Genomic DNA, 15,525 nt, shown 5'->3' on the forward strand with positions numbered 1-15,525 from the left:
GGCGGAGCAGAGCGTTCCTGAAGCTGACCGGAGCTTTAAAAACATGAAAGTTTTTGTTTTAAGGAAGAAAAATGTGGCCGGTGTTTGTAGGGGAGAGAAGTCTGGCTTAATTTTTAAAAAGAGGTGGACGAGGCTTCGCTTTAATTCGAAGCGTGCAGGGAGCTGCTGATGGAGGGGCACTCTGCACGTGCTCAGAGGCATTGCTCTGCATTGCAACATCCCCACATTCGTTTCTTTAAAGAGGTGTCAGGACCATAAATGGGCGGGGTGGACAGGAATGGCCTGAGCCGGATGGGCAAGGAATGTCCCCTCCCTCATTGCCTTCCCCACCCTGCCTACGTCAGGCAGACCGGGTGGCTGAGAATCAAGTGACAAAACACAGGTGGAGCCGAGCCAGACACCCCCCCCCCTTGCACTTTTTGCACCCGTGGCCCTCTTGGGACACCCTCTCCCCTGTCCCCCTGGGGCAGCATCCGGAAATGAACAAGTTTGTTTACCCTCCCTCCTCCTCCTCCTCCTCCTTGTCTTTGCCCAGAGATGACCCCCGCAAGACATCCTTTGCTTTTGGGCTTCTCTTGTTTCCATGGCTACCGTCTGGGGTTGACTACTTTCCCAAGGTCACCATGGCAACTATCGGGAAGGAATCATGCTTGGGATGGTTTGCTTGCCTGGCGCGCTCTCCCTCTCTCTCTTTCTCTCTGATTTCCCCCCCTTTTTTCTCATGAATGGTTAGCGCATGTGGCATGATGTAGACCAGGACCCCCCTCCCCTCCAAACAACTGCCCTTCATGTGCCAGCCCTGGCTGGTGTGGCTTTGGGTGCCGCTGTGATGTCACCGCTGCATTGCCCTCTCCTCCGGAGGTAGGTAAGGCAGGCAGGCACGCTGGCGTGACGGCCGTGTGTCGCCCAGCCAGGCAGGTGGATCGGCTGTGGCGCGAGGTCTAGACAGGCAGACCGTCTCTCCTGCGCCGATCCAGGAGGGAAGTGGGAGGGGGGGCTGTAGTTTCCGCCAGCGTGCCCGAGGCGAGAGCAAAGGGGGCCCAGCTCGGTCAGTGGGAAAAGAGGGAGGAAAAAAAAGGGAGTTTCTGGGGCCGCCAGCCCCCCCACCCTCTGCACGGCTGGGAGGAGCAGCGAAGCCCTTTCCACGGCCTTAGGGGGTGAGAAAACCGTGTCCATGTGCGTGTTTGTGTGTGCGTGCGCATAATACGTGTGCGGTGTGTTCTCCTGCAACCTGTTTGTCATTGTTTTGGTCGTCTTTTGGGCCTTTTTTTTTTCAGTGCATGTGTCTGTGACGGGCTCCTTTCAAGGGAATTGTTGCTTTTCTTGGGGGGGGGAGGGATGAACAGGTGGGGGGAACAGAGAGAGGTGGTTTGGTGAGAGCTCCACGGTTCAGATTCTCCAGGCTTGGTCGTGAAGAAGGGGGAGACCGTCGAGGTCCTGTTTTTCACGACCTCTGCATTAAGGTCTCGAATGAAAAGTTTTCTCCCCAATCCACAAGTGGGGGGTCGTGTTTGTCATCACCAGAATAAATCAGTGGGATTTCTAACCAAACAAGCAGCTGTTAACTTGGGATATAGACAGGGCAAGGACGGCCAGGGTTTCTCTGGGTTTCTGTTTTAATCGAACCTTTGGGACAAACAGAGCCCAGCAAGGCTGACAGACGAGACTGAAAGGGGGGGGGGAGAAACCATCAAGAAGTTTTTAAGGCCAAGGAAGAAACACACTAACAAAATACATTGTTGCGGCCTGGGTCTTTCTGATGCTTGCCATCTTATTTAACTCTCTCTCTGCTGACTTATTTATACCCTGCTTGCCTTTCCCCGCTGGGGGAAACTCAAAGCAGCTTACAACTTCACACTCCCCTTTCTCCATTTTACCCCTTGCCGCCGGCAGCCCTGTGGGGTGGGCTTGAGCCGAGAAAGAGGGACCCAGCCAAGGTCACCCAGGGGGCTTCCATGACCCGGCCAAGGTCACCCAAGGGGGCTTCCACGGCCGAGTGGGGACTCAAACCCATGATCCTAGTCCAGTGTGCCTGTCTGATTTGGGGAGGACATAGTGAGGGAGATGGGGAAGGGTCTCCCCAAATAGAAAACCTGCATCTGGATGCTGACCGCTGGGTGTCCTTACCTCCCTGTCTTCTCCCCAGTTTCTTACTGGTGGTGCGCTCTCGTGCGTTCTGGCTTGTTTCTCCTGCTGGGTGTTGTGGGACACGATTCCCTTCCTTGGCGTGCTTTTTCTGGGAGCCCCAATGGAGCCTGGAATTCCTTTCTGGGCCGGCCAAACGCATTGTCTTCGCTTGTCCTCTGTGTTTTGGGCTTTGGGGGAAGAGGCCTCTGCATTGCATGTTATCAGAATTGAGGAGGGAAAAAACGGGCATAACCTCAGCATCTCTACCTAAACAAAGCTGACCAAAGCCGGGCCCAGAAAAGGCCTTAAAGCATGGAAAAGTCTTGTGCTGTACCATTCACAAAAACAAGCAACGCTGCTGCCTACTGAGTCAAACCCTCGGTCCGTCAAGGTCAGTCTTGTCTACTCCGACCGGCAGCAGCTCTCCAGGGTTCTTGGGCAGAGGGTCTCCCAGATCATGTATCCCCACATTCTTAACTGGAGGTGCCAGAGATCAAAACCTGGGACCTTCTGCCTGCCAGGCAGATGCTCTGCCACGGCTTGCTGCCAGTCCTTCTTGGCGTTCTCCTGGAGCTGTCAGCATGATCTCAATTCCAGGCATCTTATAGCTTGGCAACTTTTCAGGATGAAGAGACACCTGTGGATTCATCCAGAAAGCTTCCCAGGGACCTCCCGCACCGTATCCTGTTTTAGAACTGCTTGGACAGGTCTCTTTGTGTATTCCTGGGCTCCCCACACTATGCTGGTTGTGTGGGTCATTAATGGTGGGGGACAGAGCCTGCCCGCCCAAGTCAGAAATCTTTAAACTGTTTTTTTTTTTTTGCTACCCGAAGGAATCTCAAAGCAGCTTACAATCGCCTTCCCTTCCGTTCCCCACCACAGACACCTGGAGAGGGAGGTGAGGCTGAGGGAACCCTGAGAGAACTGTGACTGGCCCCAGGGCACCCGACTTGGCTGCATGTGGAGGAGGAGTGGGGAATCAAGCCCAGTTCTCCAGATTAGAGGCTGCCGCTCTTAGCCAGCACACCAAGCTGGGTGCCTTCCCTGGATGTGCTTCTTGTCGCTTTGATTCCTTGCTTGGGCTGTAGCTCTATAAGTCAAGTTGCATTTCCATACCTCTGCCAAAGGATCTCCTATTTGTTCCCTTTGCATCCCACCCTTCTGTTGCTGTGCCTGGCTTTCTGATTCACACAGAAACCCCATTGGGTTTCAAAAAGGTAAAGGTATCCCCTGTGCAAGCACCAGGTCATGTCTGACCCTTGGGGTGATGCTCTCCAGCGTTTTCATGGCAGACTCAATGCGGGGTGGTTTGCCAGTGCCTTCCCCAGTCATTACCGTTTACCCCCCAGCAAGCTGAGTCCTCATTTTACCCACCTCGGAAGGATGGAAGGCTGAGTCCACCTTGAGCCGGCTGCTGGGATCAAACTCCCAGCCTCATGGGCAGACAGCATTTCTGCTGCTTACCACTCTGCGCCACAAGAAGCTCTAAGCCACAGTATAATGCAGAGTGCTGGCTGGGTCATTGGCATGATCCAACATGGCTGCTCTTATGTTCTCTCTCAACAAAATCTCGTCCTTTTTCTCACTCGAACATGTAATGCTCCACCAAATCCATTTGAATGGGTCCAGGAGACTGGCTTGTGTTTGAAAGGGTAGAGTGAAAATTCTGCTGGTTTAAGAACTCGTCCGTTAAGGCGATGGTTGTTAAACGGTGAGACAGTCTTCAAAAGTGCGTCGTGCTTCTCTTGCAGGTGGGTCATGAGGACAGGAAAGGCGAGAGCAGAAACAGGGTGAACAAGGACAGGAGGGGCAGGGCCGGGCAGAGGCCTGAGGGGAAATTTGGGTTTGCCTCTTCAGGACTTGCAGCACACTACGGGATATTACCCCCTGTTACTTAGTAGTGCTGTCCATTGAGAAATCCTAAACAGGTAATGTTCAGTGTTAACATGGTGTGCGCTTGATATGTGGAGACACTTTTCAAGTGGGTACTGAAGAGGTGCGATCAATTTAGAGGCAGGTCCCTCTTGGAAAAGGTTGAGAAACACGGAATCAAGGCATGCGAACACAAAACAGGGAAAAGGAAACAGGGACATCTACCTAAGGACTGTGCATGAAAGAGGAAAATACTTGACTTGGAACGTCTTAGGTCCATATTGTCGTGTGTGTGTGTGTGTTTGGGGTGGCATTTGGCTTCCAAACCTGTGGGTTGTTTTCACACGCCCCCCTTTTCCTTTCTCTCCCCTTCCAGTTTCTGAGCACTTCTGTCCAGGAGACTGCGCCCAGGTTATGACGGCTAATCCCAAAGCGAACAAAGCATTAAAGGTAAGGGGGGAAGAGCTCGGCCCGACTGAAGGCCGGGCCGATTTGCAGAGAGCAGGCCAGGACAGCGAAACATCACCTGCACCCCCAGAGGCAGTGCTCCTCAGAGAATCAGACGCCGCAGACTGAACCAAGGAGGCTGCCCTGCGGAAGAGTTTAGCTGAGCTGACTTGGATAAACATGGGCTTAATAAAGTAGGAGGGGCTTCTGCCTTCAGTGACTTTTGTACTGATGAGTCTTCTAAATTACCCTTCCCTCTGCCTCTTGTGAAGGTTTATTTATTTGCTTAAGGAAATGTCCAAGGTTAGCCCTGAGCCAACCAGGAAGGGCGGGCTATATAAGGTTATTGTTGTTGGACTCTCAAAAGCTCATATATACAGAAAATCATTTTGGCCCCATTTGAATCTGCATATGTTCTTTTCTTTGTGTCTGTCTCTATATCCCATATCTGTCCCGATCAACAGGACTCAACGTAGCTTACATAAATTAAACACAGAAAAATTTCACATAAGAACAAAAAAAGGAATTTGGGGGGAAGGAAGTCCACCTTCACTCGTGACAAAACTAACATGGGGTCAGGGCCTTTGTCACGTCCTTTGGAAGCTGTTCCACAGCCCACCACCAAATTATCTCATCTGGCTTCCCTGAAGCTATATAGCTATTCGCTGTTTCAAGAAAACAACTGGGCATTATTTTATTTTTTTAAGATGACTCTTTCTAACTTAATTTGAACAAGGTTCAGTGTCTCGGTTTGGAGCTCAGCTGAAGTTTTATTCATGGAAACAGGAAATTGCGTCTAGTTGTAGGGGAGGACTGCATCTCTGAATGCACAGGGCCCTTATTGAATCCCCCGAGAGGACTTGGGGTCTCATGGGGGGCAAACACTTCTCAGTCAACCGGAATTGCTGTATTTGGTCCCGGCTGGATGGACTGAAGGGCCCAACACTGAGTAAGAAGATTCTAAACTTCGGGTCCTGTGGCAGATTTCCTGATGACCAGATGCAGCCATGGATTTCTTTGCATAGTTCCATGAGCTTCCCTTTTTATGCCTAGGTTTGGGAAGCTAAATGCAGAAAACTTTTAGAGGAAGGAAGGAAGGAAGGAAGGAAGGAAGGAAGGAAGGCAGGCTAAGACAGATGGAAGGAAGAAGGAAGAAAGGAAGGCAGGCTAAGACAGATGGAAGGAAGAAGGAAGAAAGGAAGGAAGGATAACAAAGACGGAAGGAAGGAAGGAAGGAAGGAAGGAAGGAAGGAAGGAAGGAAGGAAGGAAGGAAGGAAGGAAGGAAGGAAGGAAGGAAGGAAGGAAGGAAGGAAGGAAGGAAGGAAAACAAACACAGAAGGAAGGAGGAAGGAAGGAAGGAAGATTAAGACAGATGGAAGGAAGGAAGAAAGGAAGGAAGGAAAACAAAGATGGAAGGAAGCAAGGAAGGAAGACTAAGACAGAGGGAAGGAAGGAAGGAAAGCAAAGACGGAAGGAAGGAAGGAAGGAAGGAAGGAAGGAAGGAAGGAAGGAAGGAAGGAAGGAAGGAAGGAAGGAAGGAAGGAAGGATAACAAAGACAGATAGAAGGAAGGAAGGAAGGAAGGAAGGAAAACAAAGACAGATGGAAGGAAAGAAGGAAGGAAAACAAAGACAGATGGAAGGAAGGAAGGAAGGAAGACTAAGACGGAAGGAAGGAAGGAAGGAAGGAAAACAAAGACAGATGGAAGGAAGGAAGGAAGGAAGGAAGGAAGGAAGACTAAGACGGAAGGAAGGAAGGAAGGAAGGAAGGAAGGAAGGAAGGAAGGAAGGAAGGAAGGAAAACAAAGACAGATGGAAGGAAGGAACTAAGGAAGGAAGGAAGACTAAGACGGAAGGAAGGAAGGAAGGAAGGAAGGAAGGAAGGAAGGAAGGAAGGAAGGAAGGAAGGAAGGCAGGCAGGCTAAGACAGAAGGAAGGAAGGAAGTAAAACAAAGACAAATGGAAGGAACGAAGGAAGACTAAGACAGATGGAAGGAAGGAAGGAAGGAAGGAAGGAAGGAAGGAAGGAAAACAAAAAGGAAGGAAGGAAGGAAGCAAGGAAGGAAGCAAGGAAGGAAGCAAGGAAGGAAGACTAAGACAGATGGATGGAAGGAAGGAAGGAAAGCAAAGACGGACGGAAGGAAGGAAGGAAGGAAGGAAAACAAAGACAGATGGAAGGAAGGAACGAAGGAAGGAAGGAAGACTAAGACGGACGGAAGGAAGGAAGGAAGGAAGGCTAAGACAGATGGAAGGAAGGAAGGAAAACAAAGACAGATGGAAGGAACGAAGGAAGACTAAGACGGAAGGAAGAAAGGAAGGAAGGAAAACAAAAAGGAAGGAAGGAAGGAAGGAAGGAAGGAAGGAAGGAAGGAAGGAAGGAAGGAAGGAAGGAAGGAAGGAAGGAAGGAAGGAAGGAAGGAAGGAAGGAATTACTCTCTCGGTTTCTGACCATCAGCAAACCCTTGCATTTCAAAACTTCTGCAGGGCTCTGAAAATGTGTGTTGAAATAGTTGCAACGATCTCCTTCACGAGTGTCCTTACTACACAAAACACTTCTGCTACTTAAAGATCCTCTCAGGAGTGGTCTTGTACCAGGCATCCTTCCCTCTCCACCAGGGGTCACCAATGATACGTTAATTTAATAAGACCTCCTGTTGAACAGAGCTTCTGCCTAAAATGCTGAAGTTAATATCAGAATAATGCGCAGCCTCACTCCTCGTATTCTGTGGGGGGGGGGCGGGGGGGGGGCTCTGCCTTCCATGGCAGCCGTTTTATAGTTACTACCGCCACCCCATGGCAGAGTTCCAAAGGTGCCCACGGGCTCCAAAAGAGCTGGGGAACCCTGTTCTGCACCATGGGGATTATACTGTGGCCCTGTATTGCACAGTTGTTGTAAGGGTATCTGAAATAAAGAACAACCTTGGACACTGTTAAAGCATTATTCAAACCCTAGTGGTGATTGCGTCCATCTGAGTGTTGCAGAGGAGTTGATAAACCTTACTCGGCCATAGAAAAAGGATCTCCTGGAACTGACTGGTGGACTAGGGGGAAAAAAGTCACAAGTGATTAAACATGGGGAATTCTCTGCCAGAGGAGGTAGGCATAGACGGCTGTGAAAGGGACTGATTCATGAAGGACAGGTTGATCAGTGGCTACTACCCATTGCAGTTGAAGGGAACCTCCACATTCAGAGACAGTCAAGCTCTGATTCCCAGTGCCAGAAGGCAGCCTCAAGAGGAGGTCTTGGCTTCTGAGCCCTGCTGTTGGCTCTCCAGAGGAACTGGTTGGCTACTATGAGCAACAGGATGCAGGACTAGATGGACCACAGGTCTGATCCAGCAGGGCTCCTCTGATGATCTTTGCACAGCAAGTGGCTAAAATGTGGACGTCGCTGCCAGAGGGCTAGATAGAGTAGTGATGGCCACAGGAATAAGCAGCATTCAAAGGGGACTTGCCAGATTCATTGGGGATAAGTCTATCAATGGCTGCTAGCCGTGGTGACTGAAACAAACCTCCACATTCAGAGGCACTAATCCTCTGAATCCTAGTGCTAAGAGAGGCAACCTCAGAGGAAGGCCTCGGCCTCTATGCCCTGCTGTTGGCCAGTCAGAGGAGCTGGTGGGCCACTGTGTGAGACAGGATGCTGGACTAGGTGGACTGTTGATCTGATCAATTAGGCCTCTTCTTACATTCTTGTCTCGGTGCTGTTGATATCTGCAGGTTAAGGAGGAGTCGGGAGAGAACGCCCCAGTGCTGAGTGACGATGAACTCGTGTCGATGTCAGTGCGGGAGCTGAACCAGCACCTGAGGGGCCTCACGAAAGAGGAGGTGATCCGCCTGAAGCAGCGCCGGCGCACGCTCAAGAACCGGGGCTACGCCGCCAGCTGCCGAATCAAGCGGGTGACCCAGAAGGAAGAGCTGGAGAGGCAGCGGGTCGAGCTGCAGCAGGAGGTGGAGAAGCTAGCGCGGGAGAACAGCAGCATGAAGGTCGAGCTGGACGCCCTCCGCTCGAAGTACGAGGCACTGCAGACCTTTGCCCGCACGGTCGCACGGGGCCCCATCACCTCGAACAAAGTCGCCACCACGAGCGTCATCACTATTGTGAAATCGGCAGAAATCTCGTCCAGTTCAGTGCCATTTTCGGCAGCGTCCTAGTGTCCGGCATGAGTGATTGGGCCATCTTTTGGGGAATTGGGAGCTTGGGATGCTGTCCTCCACTGAAGAGCCTACTCTCTGACGATCAGCGTCCTGGAATCAAACTGTTCCAAAACCACATGCGGGGTATCTGGAAGAGGAAAACGAACCGGCTGCTGTCCTGCGGATGTAAAATTTGGTGAACGCTTGGTGACCAGGATCAGAATTCCCAGTTCATTGCTGTCGGGAGGCCTAGCTCAACTCTTCCATGCCATTCCTTCTGGTCCCTGGGTGGATCATTTCTCAAACAGGTCCCTGGGTGGATCCCCTACTGGGAGACGACACCGGAACGTCCTCTAGAGCACTGTTGAATGAAACTAACCCACCGAGAAATGAATGCCCCAGCAGACACAGCAGACAAAGTAAATGAACACAAATGGCATCTGCCTCCCTTGGGAAGACATAACAGCCAGTTCGTCCCATCGCAGTCCCCTTTATCTCCATCTCCGGGGAGACGGTGCTCAGCTCTCGAGCAGCTTGCGCTGCAGAGTTCATCCGAGTATTGTAGGATAGGCCTGGCTTTGTCTGTCAAGTGACGGAGACCCTTCCCAGGTTCACGTCTGTGCTGGTTCCCAAGTGCTGTTGTGTTTTCTTGTGCGGTCTAGCCGCAATTGGAGGGTCTCTCGAGTGGAGCCCGCCGTCTGCTGCTTTCCCTTTGACGTGCCTGTGAAGTGGTGTCTTTTATGTAGTCTTAACTGCTTCCAAATAATGTCTGCTCCTCCTAAGAGCAGGTTTTAAAATAAAATGATCTCCACAGTGCTGCAGAAAAGAGGAAGAGGAAACAAGACGCTCCCGAGAAGAGTAGGATGCAGGGCAAAGGTGGTTGGATTGAGCTGAGGTCAAAACTCAAGAAAGGGGGATCCGTTAAGTGGGAATCAGCGTAGGAGGAGAATGGGTTTGGGTACAGCGCGCATTAAGGGCTTCAAAAAGTGTAGACGCGAAGGAAGCTGGGAAGTCGTACGGATGGTGCATCTGATGCATTGTTAGGACTTTGCAAAATCATCTTACTGTGCTCTTTAACTGCATGGGACGATGCATGGAGAAAAGCGGTAGAAACAGAAAGCAACTGTCTCCAGCCAATTGACCTCAGAGTAGCAGAGATCAAGCAAAACAGAAGGTTCCCTCTTAAAAACTCAAGGCCTATAAAAACATCTCAAGAACATGCAGGCCATTGTCCGAGCCACATTTCTCAAACAGTCGCAGAGTCCAAGTGCGAGAGGTCTGGGAAAGAGGCAGGAATAACAGGAGACATTCTCCCGGTGGCAGAGGAATGGTTGGGAAATGGCTGCGTTTTGAGTCAGCCTGGCCTGAATCAAGTTGTTAACACCGTAATCCTATGCAGTTACGCTTTTCTATGCCCTTGTTTTTCAGTTGCCTAAGAGGAGCGTAACTTTGCTTAAGATTGTGTTGTCTGCGGATTGATGCAGAGAACGCTGGGGTTGGGGCACTTCATAGAAAGGAGAGAGGCAGCCGAGGGCTGACGTTAGTTTGTGGATGAATGTTCGCGTCGAGAGAAGGGTGGCAATGTAGTAAGCGAGATGGCCAGCGGGGGGCGTGTGTTAAGATGAAACCCAACTGCAAGACAAATCAGTTGTCGCTTTTGGGGTCTTTTCAAATCCTGAGGGATTCTCCCTGAGGACCCCTGATTTGATGAGCCCTAAAACAGATGAGAGGGTTCCCCACACGGTTGTCCCCGTCATGATTTTGCTTCAGAATGGAAGCGGGAGATGGGATTGAACGCTTTGCCCACATAAAGTGGACATGCATGCATAGCGTGTTGGGAGGAAAGGATACCCTGGAACTTTTCCACGGCCTGCGGCTTGGGTGAAGGGAGGTAATTTGGGATTCTTTTTTTAATGCGTGGGAGCGTTGAGACATTGGATTCCTCATCTGCAGCATGTGGAGCACAGCCCCATAAGAAGTGGGCGCCTTGTATTTTTGCCTCTGTTCATACTCTTGTTTTACAAGCTACCCAGCCCTTATCTGTGTGTAATGCAAACTTGAGTCTTGGACTCAAACAGAAGAGGCCGCTATCGATAGCTGCATAGTGACAGTCTACAGCCCTGTACGCATCCCCAGGTAACTGCCACGTATAAAAGGAACCGTCCAGAGGTCTTCTTCCCCCTCCCCTCTACCCGCTTGGGTTACATGCTGCTAAGGAAGTCAGTCAGGAGATGTACACATTGTCCAAAATTCTGTTTGACGCTCCATTGTTCAATTATTACTGGGGGGGGGGGGGATAAGTGGAAGCCAAGTCCTGCTATATCGGAGTTAGTATAACAGAGATGAGATAACACGGGCAAATGTTGTGTGTGTGTGTGTGTGTGTGTGTGTGAGAGAGAGAGAGAGAGAGAGAGAGAGAGAGAGAGTCTCAGAGTTACTTCACGGCCATGAGTACATGTACCCCCAAGCTATCATAGAAAGACAATTACCTGCAATCCGGTTGTGGGGTAACTGTTGGCAAACCATTGTCCACGTTGGATCATGGATTATTTCCCAGCTAGAGTTAACAGCTAGAGTTTATGGCATACCTGAGAGAAGGAAAACTACCCCGCCAGTCATCCAGGTGAGACAAGAGCATGCCAGACGCGTGTGGCATTTTAGGATTACCTCATTTTTCTCTCCAGCCTTTGCGTGACGCTCTAGCAGGCAAGTTGGTTTCTTGCATTTCCCCCCCCCTCCGTGTTCCATTTTCGACTCCCTCAGCAAATGTTGAGGAAGAAAAAAAGATATTGTTGATGCATCTATATGTGTGTGTGCTACTACTATTTCACCTTTAATGTATTGTGAATTATTCCAATTCTCTGCGATTTTCTTTAGGGGAGAGGAGGAAGGGAATTGGATTCTTTGCACTGTTGGGAACTTTGAAAGACAGACAGATATAGCCCTGGGGACGCTTGAATGTTTCCATTTGCTTCCCCCCGCCCAGTGACGGCTCTGCTCTTGAACGTGAAACCACACCTCACTCCAGGGCTCTCTCTAGGGTTGCCAAATCCTTCCTAGCTGCTGGAAGGGGGTGTGGGTGCGCATTCTGGGAGGGAAGGTGGAGGAGCATTTCCAATTAATGCAATGTCTTGTGGTCGCCTGGAAGTGATGTTAGCACATTAGAGACATTGGGAGGGTGATGCTCTGGCTCTGGGCAAACCCTCTATGTTAAAATTAGCCTCTAACCATAGAGTTTTGCACCAAAACCAGATTGTCCCACTCCTGACATGCCAATGTCCCTTCTAGGTGACATTGGCACTTCATGTTAATTTGGGACGTTCCTCCAGGTTCGGAAGGGACTGTGAGTGGTTGGGGGGGGAGGTGCAACCTAAAACTGGTTGGCCCCCACCCAGACTAGGGAATCTGGCAACCCTAGCTATCTCATAGCTGCAGTTGTGAACACGAGAGAGGATGGAGTTAACCATGGTTTTATCACAGAGGTAAAGAAAGGCTGGAGTAGATGTACACTTCTGGCTGCAGGGTGAAAGCTGCTATGCGCAGAGGGGAAGTGGGATTCCAAATTGAGCTGCTTTACCTACCTTCCCCTCTGGTCTCCATTGCCTGGAATCCGTACCCTCTTTCCAGTTGACGCCCCATTTTCAATGCTGGCGTTCCATTGCCGTGCACTCTGCTTTCGTCATTTCAACATTTCACTGGGTTTCCTTTGCGTCCAAACGGGATGGGGAACGGGGCCTGCAGCATCGCCCCATCCTATCTTGATTTCTTTTTTTTAAGTTAGGAGGCTCTTGGTCGACAAAATGATCCCACTGAAATCCTCATGTGCATTTTCATAGCATTTTACCCTTCTTGTAGCCGAGCGATTGCTCAGTAGTCGTTGCGAACTCGGTCAGTTGCCGGAAGCTCTCCCCTAGGAGAGCTCCGGGCCTAGTCATCCAAAGTCGACACCATTGCCACAGCCCCGGGCTTTTCTTTGCACTTTCTTCTCCGTGGCTGCCTTTCTCTCAGTATCCGTGGCTCACATTTGCTTGAATGTTCACAGGCGTACCTCCTAAGAAAACTGCAGTTTTTGGAATGCTTAAGATTGGGACACCCTGCAGCTTGACTGAGCTAGGGGGAAATTCTTTGTAGACAAGGAAGTCTATCATGGGCAGCTTCCATGGGGTGACCCGTAAAAAAAGAAACATTGAATCTGTACCTTCCCAGTTCATTACGGTGCAAGAGCAAAAATTAAAATGAAAAAAAAAAAACAGTCAATACCATAACCGTGGTAGGTAATCCATATTGGATATCAGTTTAAGGACCACATAAAAACGATGAGAGACACATAAATAAATGAATATATAATATATATAATATATATATAATTAATACATAATTATATACATTTTATCATACAGATTTTTGTGTGTGTGAAAGATTCCTTTTAAGTTTGATAATAAGTTTTCTTATTAATCGAAATCGTATATGCTTTGGTCAGGCGGGGAGGGGAGAATAGTTTATGGGGTCAGGATGTCACGTGAGCGGTTGGAGGAGGGAGTCTGAACGCTATTTTATTTTTCCTCCCTCATTGCTACCATGTCATGCCGTCCAGCTTAAGCATCTCCTCCCAAGGGCCCGGCAAACCTTGTCCAACTCCCACGTGAAGAAGGAAGTCTTCTAAAAACCAGGTTGCATTCCAAGTCACAGAACGATGTAGGTTTCTCAGGAAGACTTCTCATCTTTAAGGTCTATCTGTGCAGTTGGACCCATTCCTTTAGGGATGCTTCCCACTTTAGGCAAAAGTTCTCACGTGACGCACTGCCCCAGGTAGGCCATCAAAACTGTGCCCGTACTTTAAGAGTTTCGGAGGGGAACGTGTGCTCAGGCAGTTAAAACACAGCTCAAATGGGCAGCTGAAACTTAATCAGCGCTCCAAGGTGGATTGCATCAGCAAACTTAACCGGCTTCCAAAACGCCACTTCTTGCGTTGGGCTTGTCATCTTAATTCTGCTGTTTTCTTGGCTTCGTTTCTCCACTTTCGCTTTCGGCTTGGGATTTGTTTGTTTGTTTCCAAGGCACAGAGCAGCTCTAGTTCTTCCTTGTAAAAGGATTTTCAGTAGTGGTCTCAGAAAGGCCCACGTTGGAGCATCAGGCCTTACACTGAGCTTTCTGGGATTCCAAGAACAGTTTCCTTTTTCACTTCCTAGAATTCACACCTTTGGCCTCCACGTGTTTGAACACAGCAGGCCCACCGCATTTGACTGGGAAAAGTCCCCATGGATCATGTCCAGGACGCTGACAGGTAGTTAGACCTCCCCGGTCTGTGCAGCCCCTCAGCCGACAAGCTTAAGAAGAAATTCATTACTCAGATAGTAGATTTGGGGCCTCTACCACTTTCAGATTGTTGCATTGTTCATAAGCCAGAGGGCTGCACTTCATTCTTCTCCGTTGTCTGTTTTAGTAAATCCTGGAGAGTTTTTGTTTTACAAGAACGATAGTTCCAGGGGATAGCTGCGTGAGTAGTCAGGAGAAAAGATAGATTGAAATCCCATAGCACCTTAAAAGACGCAGAAGAATTCTGGGATATAAGCTTCCCTTGGTACCTGACCAAGGGAACTTTGGCTCTCGAAAATTCATACCCCGAAAATCTTCTTGATCTCTTAAGGTTCTATTGGATGGGAACCTAGCTCTTTAACAAGGAGGAACATTGTCGAAGAAAATGCTTGACTTACCCAGAAACCATACAATCTCAACCCACAATGCTTGATACAACTCTTGGGTTTTGTTGGGCTTGTGTGTTTTGCACATTTAGGCATGCAATGAAAGAGGAGTCCATGTGTGCGAGAAAGAGGTGAAATGACACTGGAAAACAAGTAGCCACAAAGGTCACTGTGGTGGGACTAGGAAAAGACAAAGGGAATTTAGGCACCTGGTAGGTTAAAAAGGCAAACGTGCATTTTCCTCCTATCGAATGACTTACGCTTTTAGGATGGGTGGCCATGTTAGTCGGTCTTTAGCAGCAGAAAATAGTGGGAATCTGGTAACCATAAAGACTCAACAAAATTTGTGGCAGGAGATTAATCTTTGGGAATCGCTGCTCCTGAAGAATTTTCTCAAATTTCCTTAGTCTCTAAACTGCTACTGGATCCTTGCTCATTTCTATTGCACTTTTAACTTTTCCTCTCTTTATTTTAAATAAACTAAAAAGTCATGTTGATGATGTGGATTTCTTTCTCCTTTCTGCAACCCCCCCCCCCTCAACATCCATTCTTGATGGAATGCGTTTCCTTCCGATGGCAAATTTGGTGGCATTTCCTCCCTCCGAACCGAACCACTGATGCAAACCTGTCGTATGGCGTTTTTTATTTTTTTTAATCGCCTATTCATTCTGTCTCCTGTGGTTTCCTCAGATTAATTTCATTGTAATATTTATTTCGTGCTGCTTTTTTTTAAATGATGAAATAAATTATTGGTCTAGCCAGTAACGTGGGGTGCCTGTTTTTGTAAGGCGTATACACTTGGTGCGCGTGTGCGTGCGTGTGTCCCACCGACCTTTGCTCTTTGGACAAGAACCACAATGTTAATTTATTGCTGTAAATGGTAATGCTGCGATTACTTCTTATTTTGTACCTTTCCAATAAAGCATTTTCTGGTTTCAGATTCGCCCTGGTCCGTGAATGTTGTGTCGAGGCGATGCTGGGTGTGGGTGGGTAGAGGTGGGACCCTAACCAGAGGGGTCAGCAAGTGGAGGGACATGGGCAGAGCTCTTTCCCCACAAAGCTTTTGATTGGCCACTAGCAACCTGAATGGCTGCGCAGGTGAAAATAACACAGCTTCAACGGCATCTGCCATCACCACCTTATTATTCTCTCTCTCTCTCTTTCTCTGCTCTTCTTTCCCTGTGCATTTTTTAAAATTTCCCTTTCCTGCATTTGGACTTCCTGTGAGTGTGGTTGGCCCC

General features: G+C 49.2%; 1 protein-coding gene across 4 annotated transcripts in view; it reads left to right on the forward strand.

The window, feature by feature from the left end:
* MAFK (MAF bZIP transcription factor K) overlaps window positions 1-15,222 on the forward strand; it is a 25,284-nt gene extending 10,062 nt beyond the window's left edge. For 2 of the 4 annotated variants that reach the window (XM_077316882.1, XM_077316883.1), the window contains 2 exons: window positions 4,376-4,449; window positions 8,166-15,222. In XM_077316882.1, the coding sequence (XP_077172997.1) occupies window positions 4,376-4,449; window positions 8,166-8,600 (509 nt within the window). In that variant the 3' untranslated portion in view covers window positions 8,601-15,222. Of the gene's footprint in view, window positions 1-644; window positions 862-912; window positions 1,158-4,375; window positions 4,450-8,165 lie in introns of those variants that run through there. The other 2 variants (XM_077316884.1, XM_077316885.1) reach the window with 2 other exon arrangements.
* The last annotated feature ends 303 nt before the right edge of the window (window positions 15,223-15,525 follow it).

Source organism: Paroedura picta, chromosome 17 (genome assembly GCF_049243985.1).
Source record: "Paroedura picta isolate Pp20150507F chromosome 17, Ppicta_v3.0, whole genome shotgun sequence".
Lineage (NCBI taxonomy): Eukaryota > Metazoa > Chordata > Lepidosauria > Squamata > Gekkonidae > Paroedura > Paroedura picta.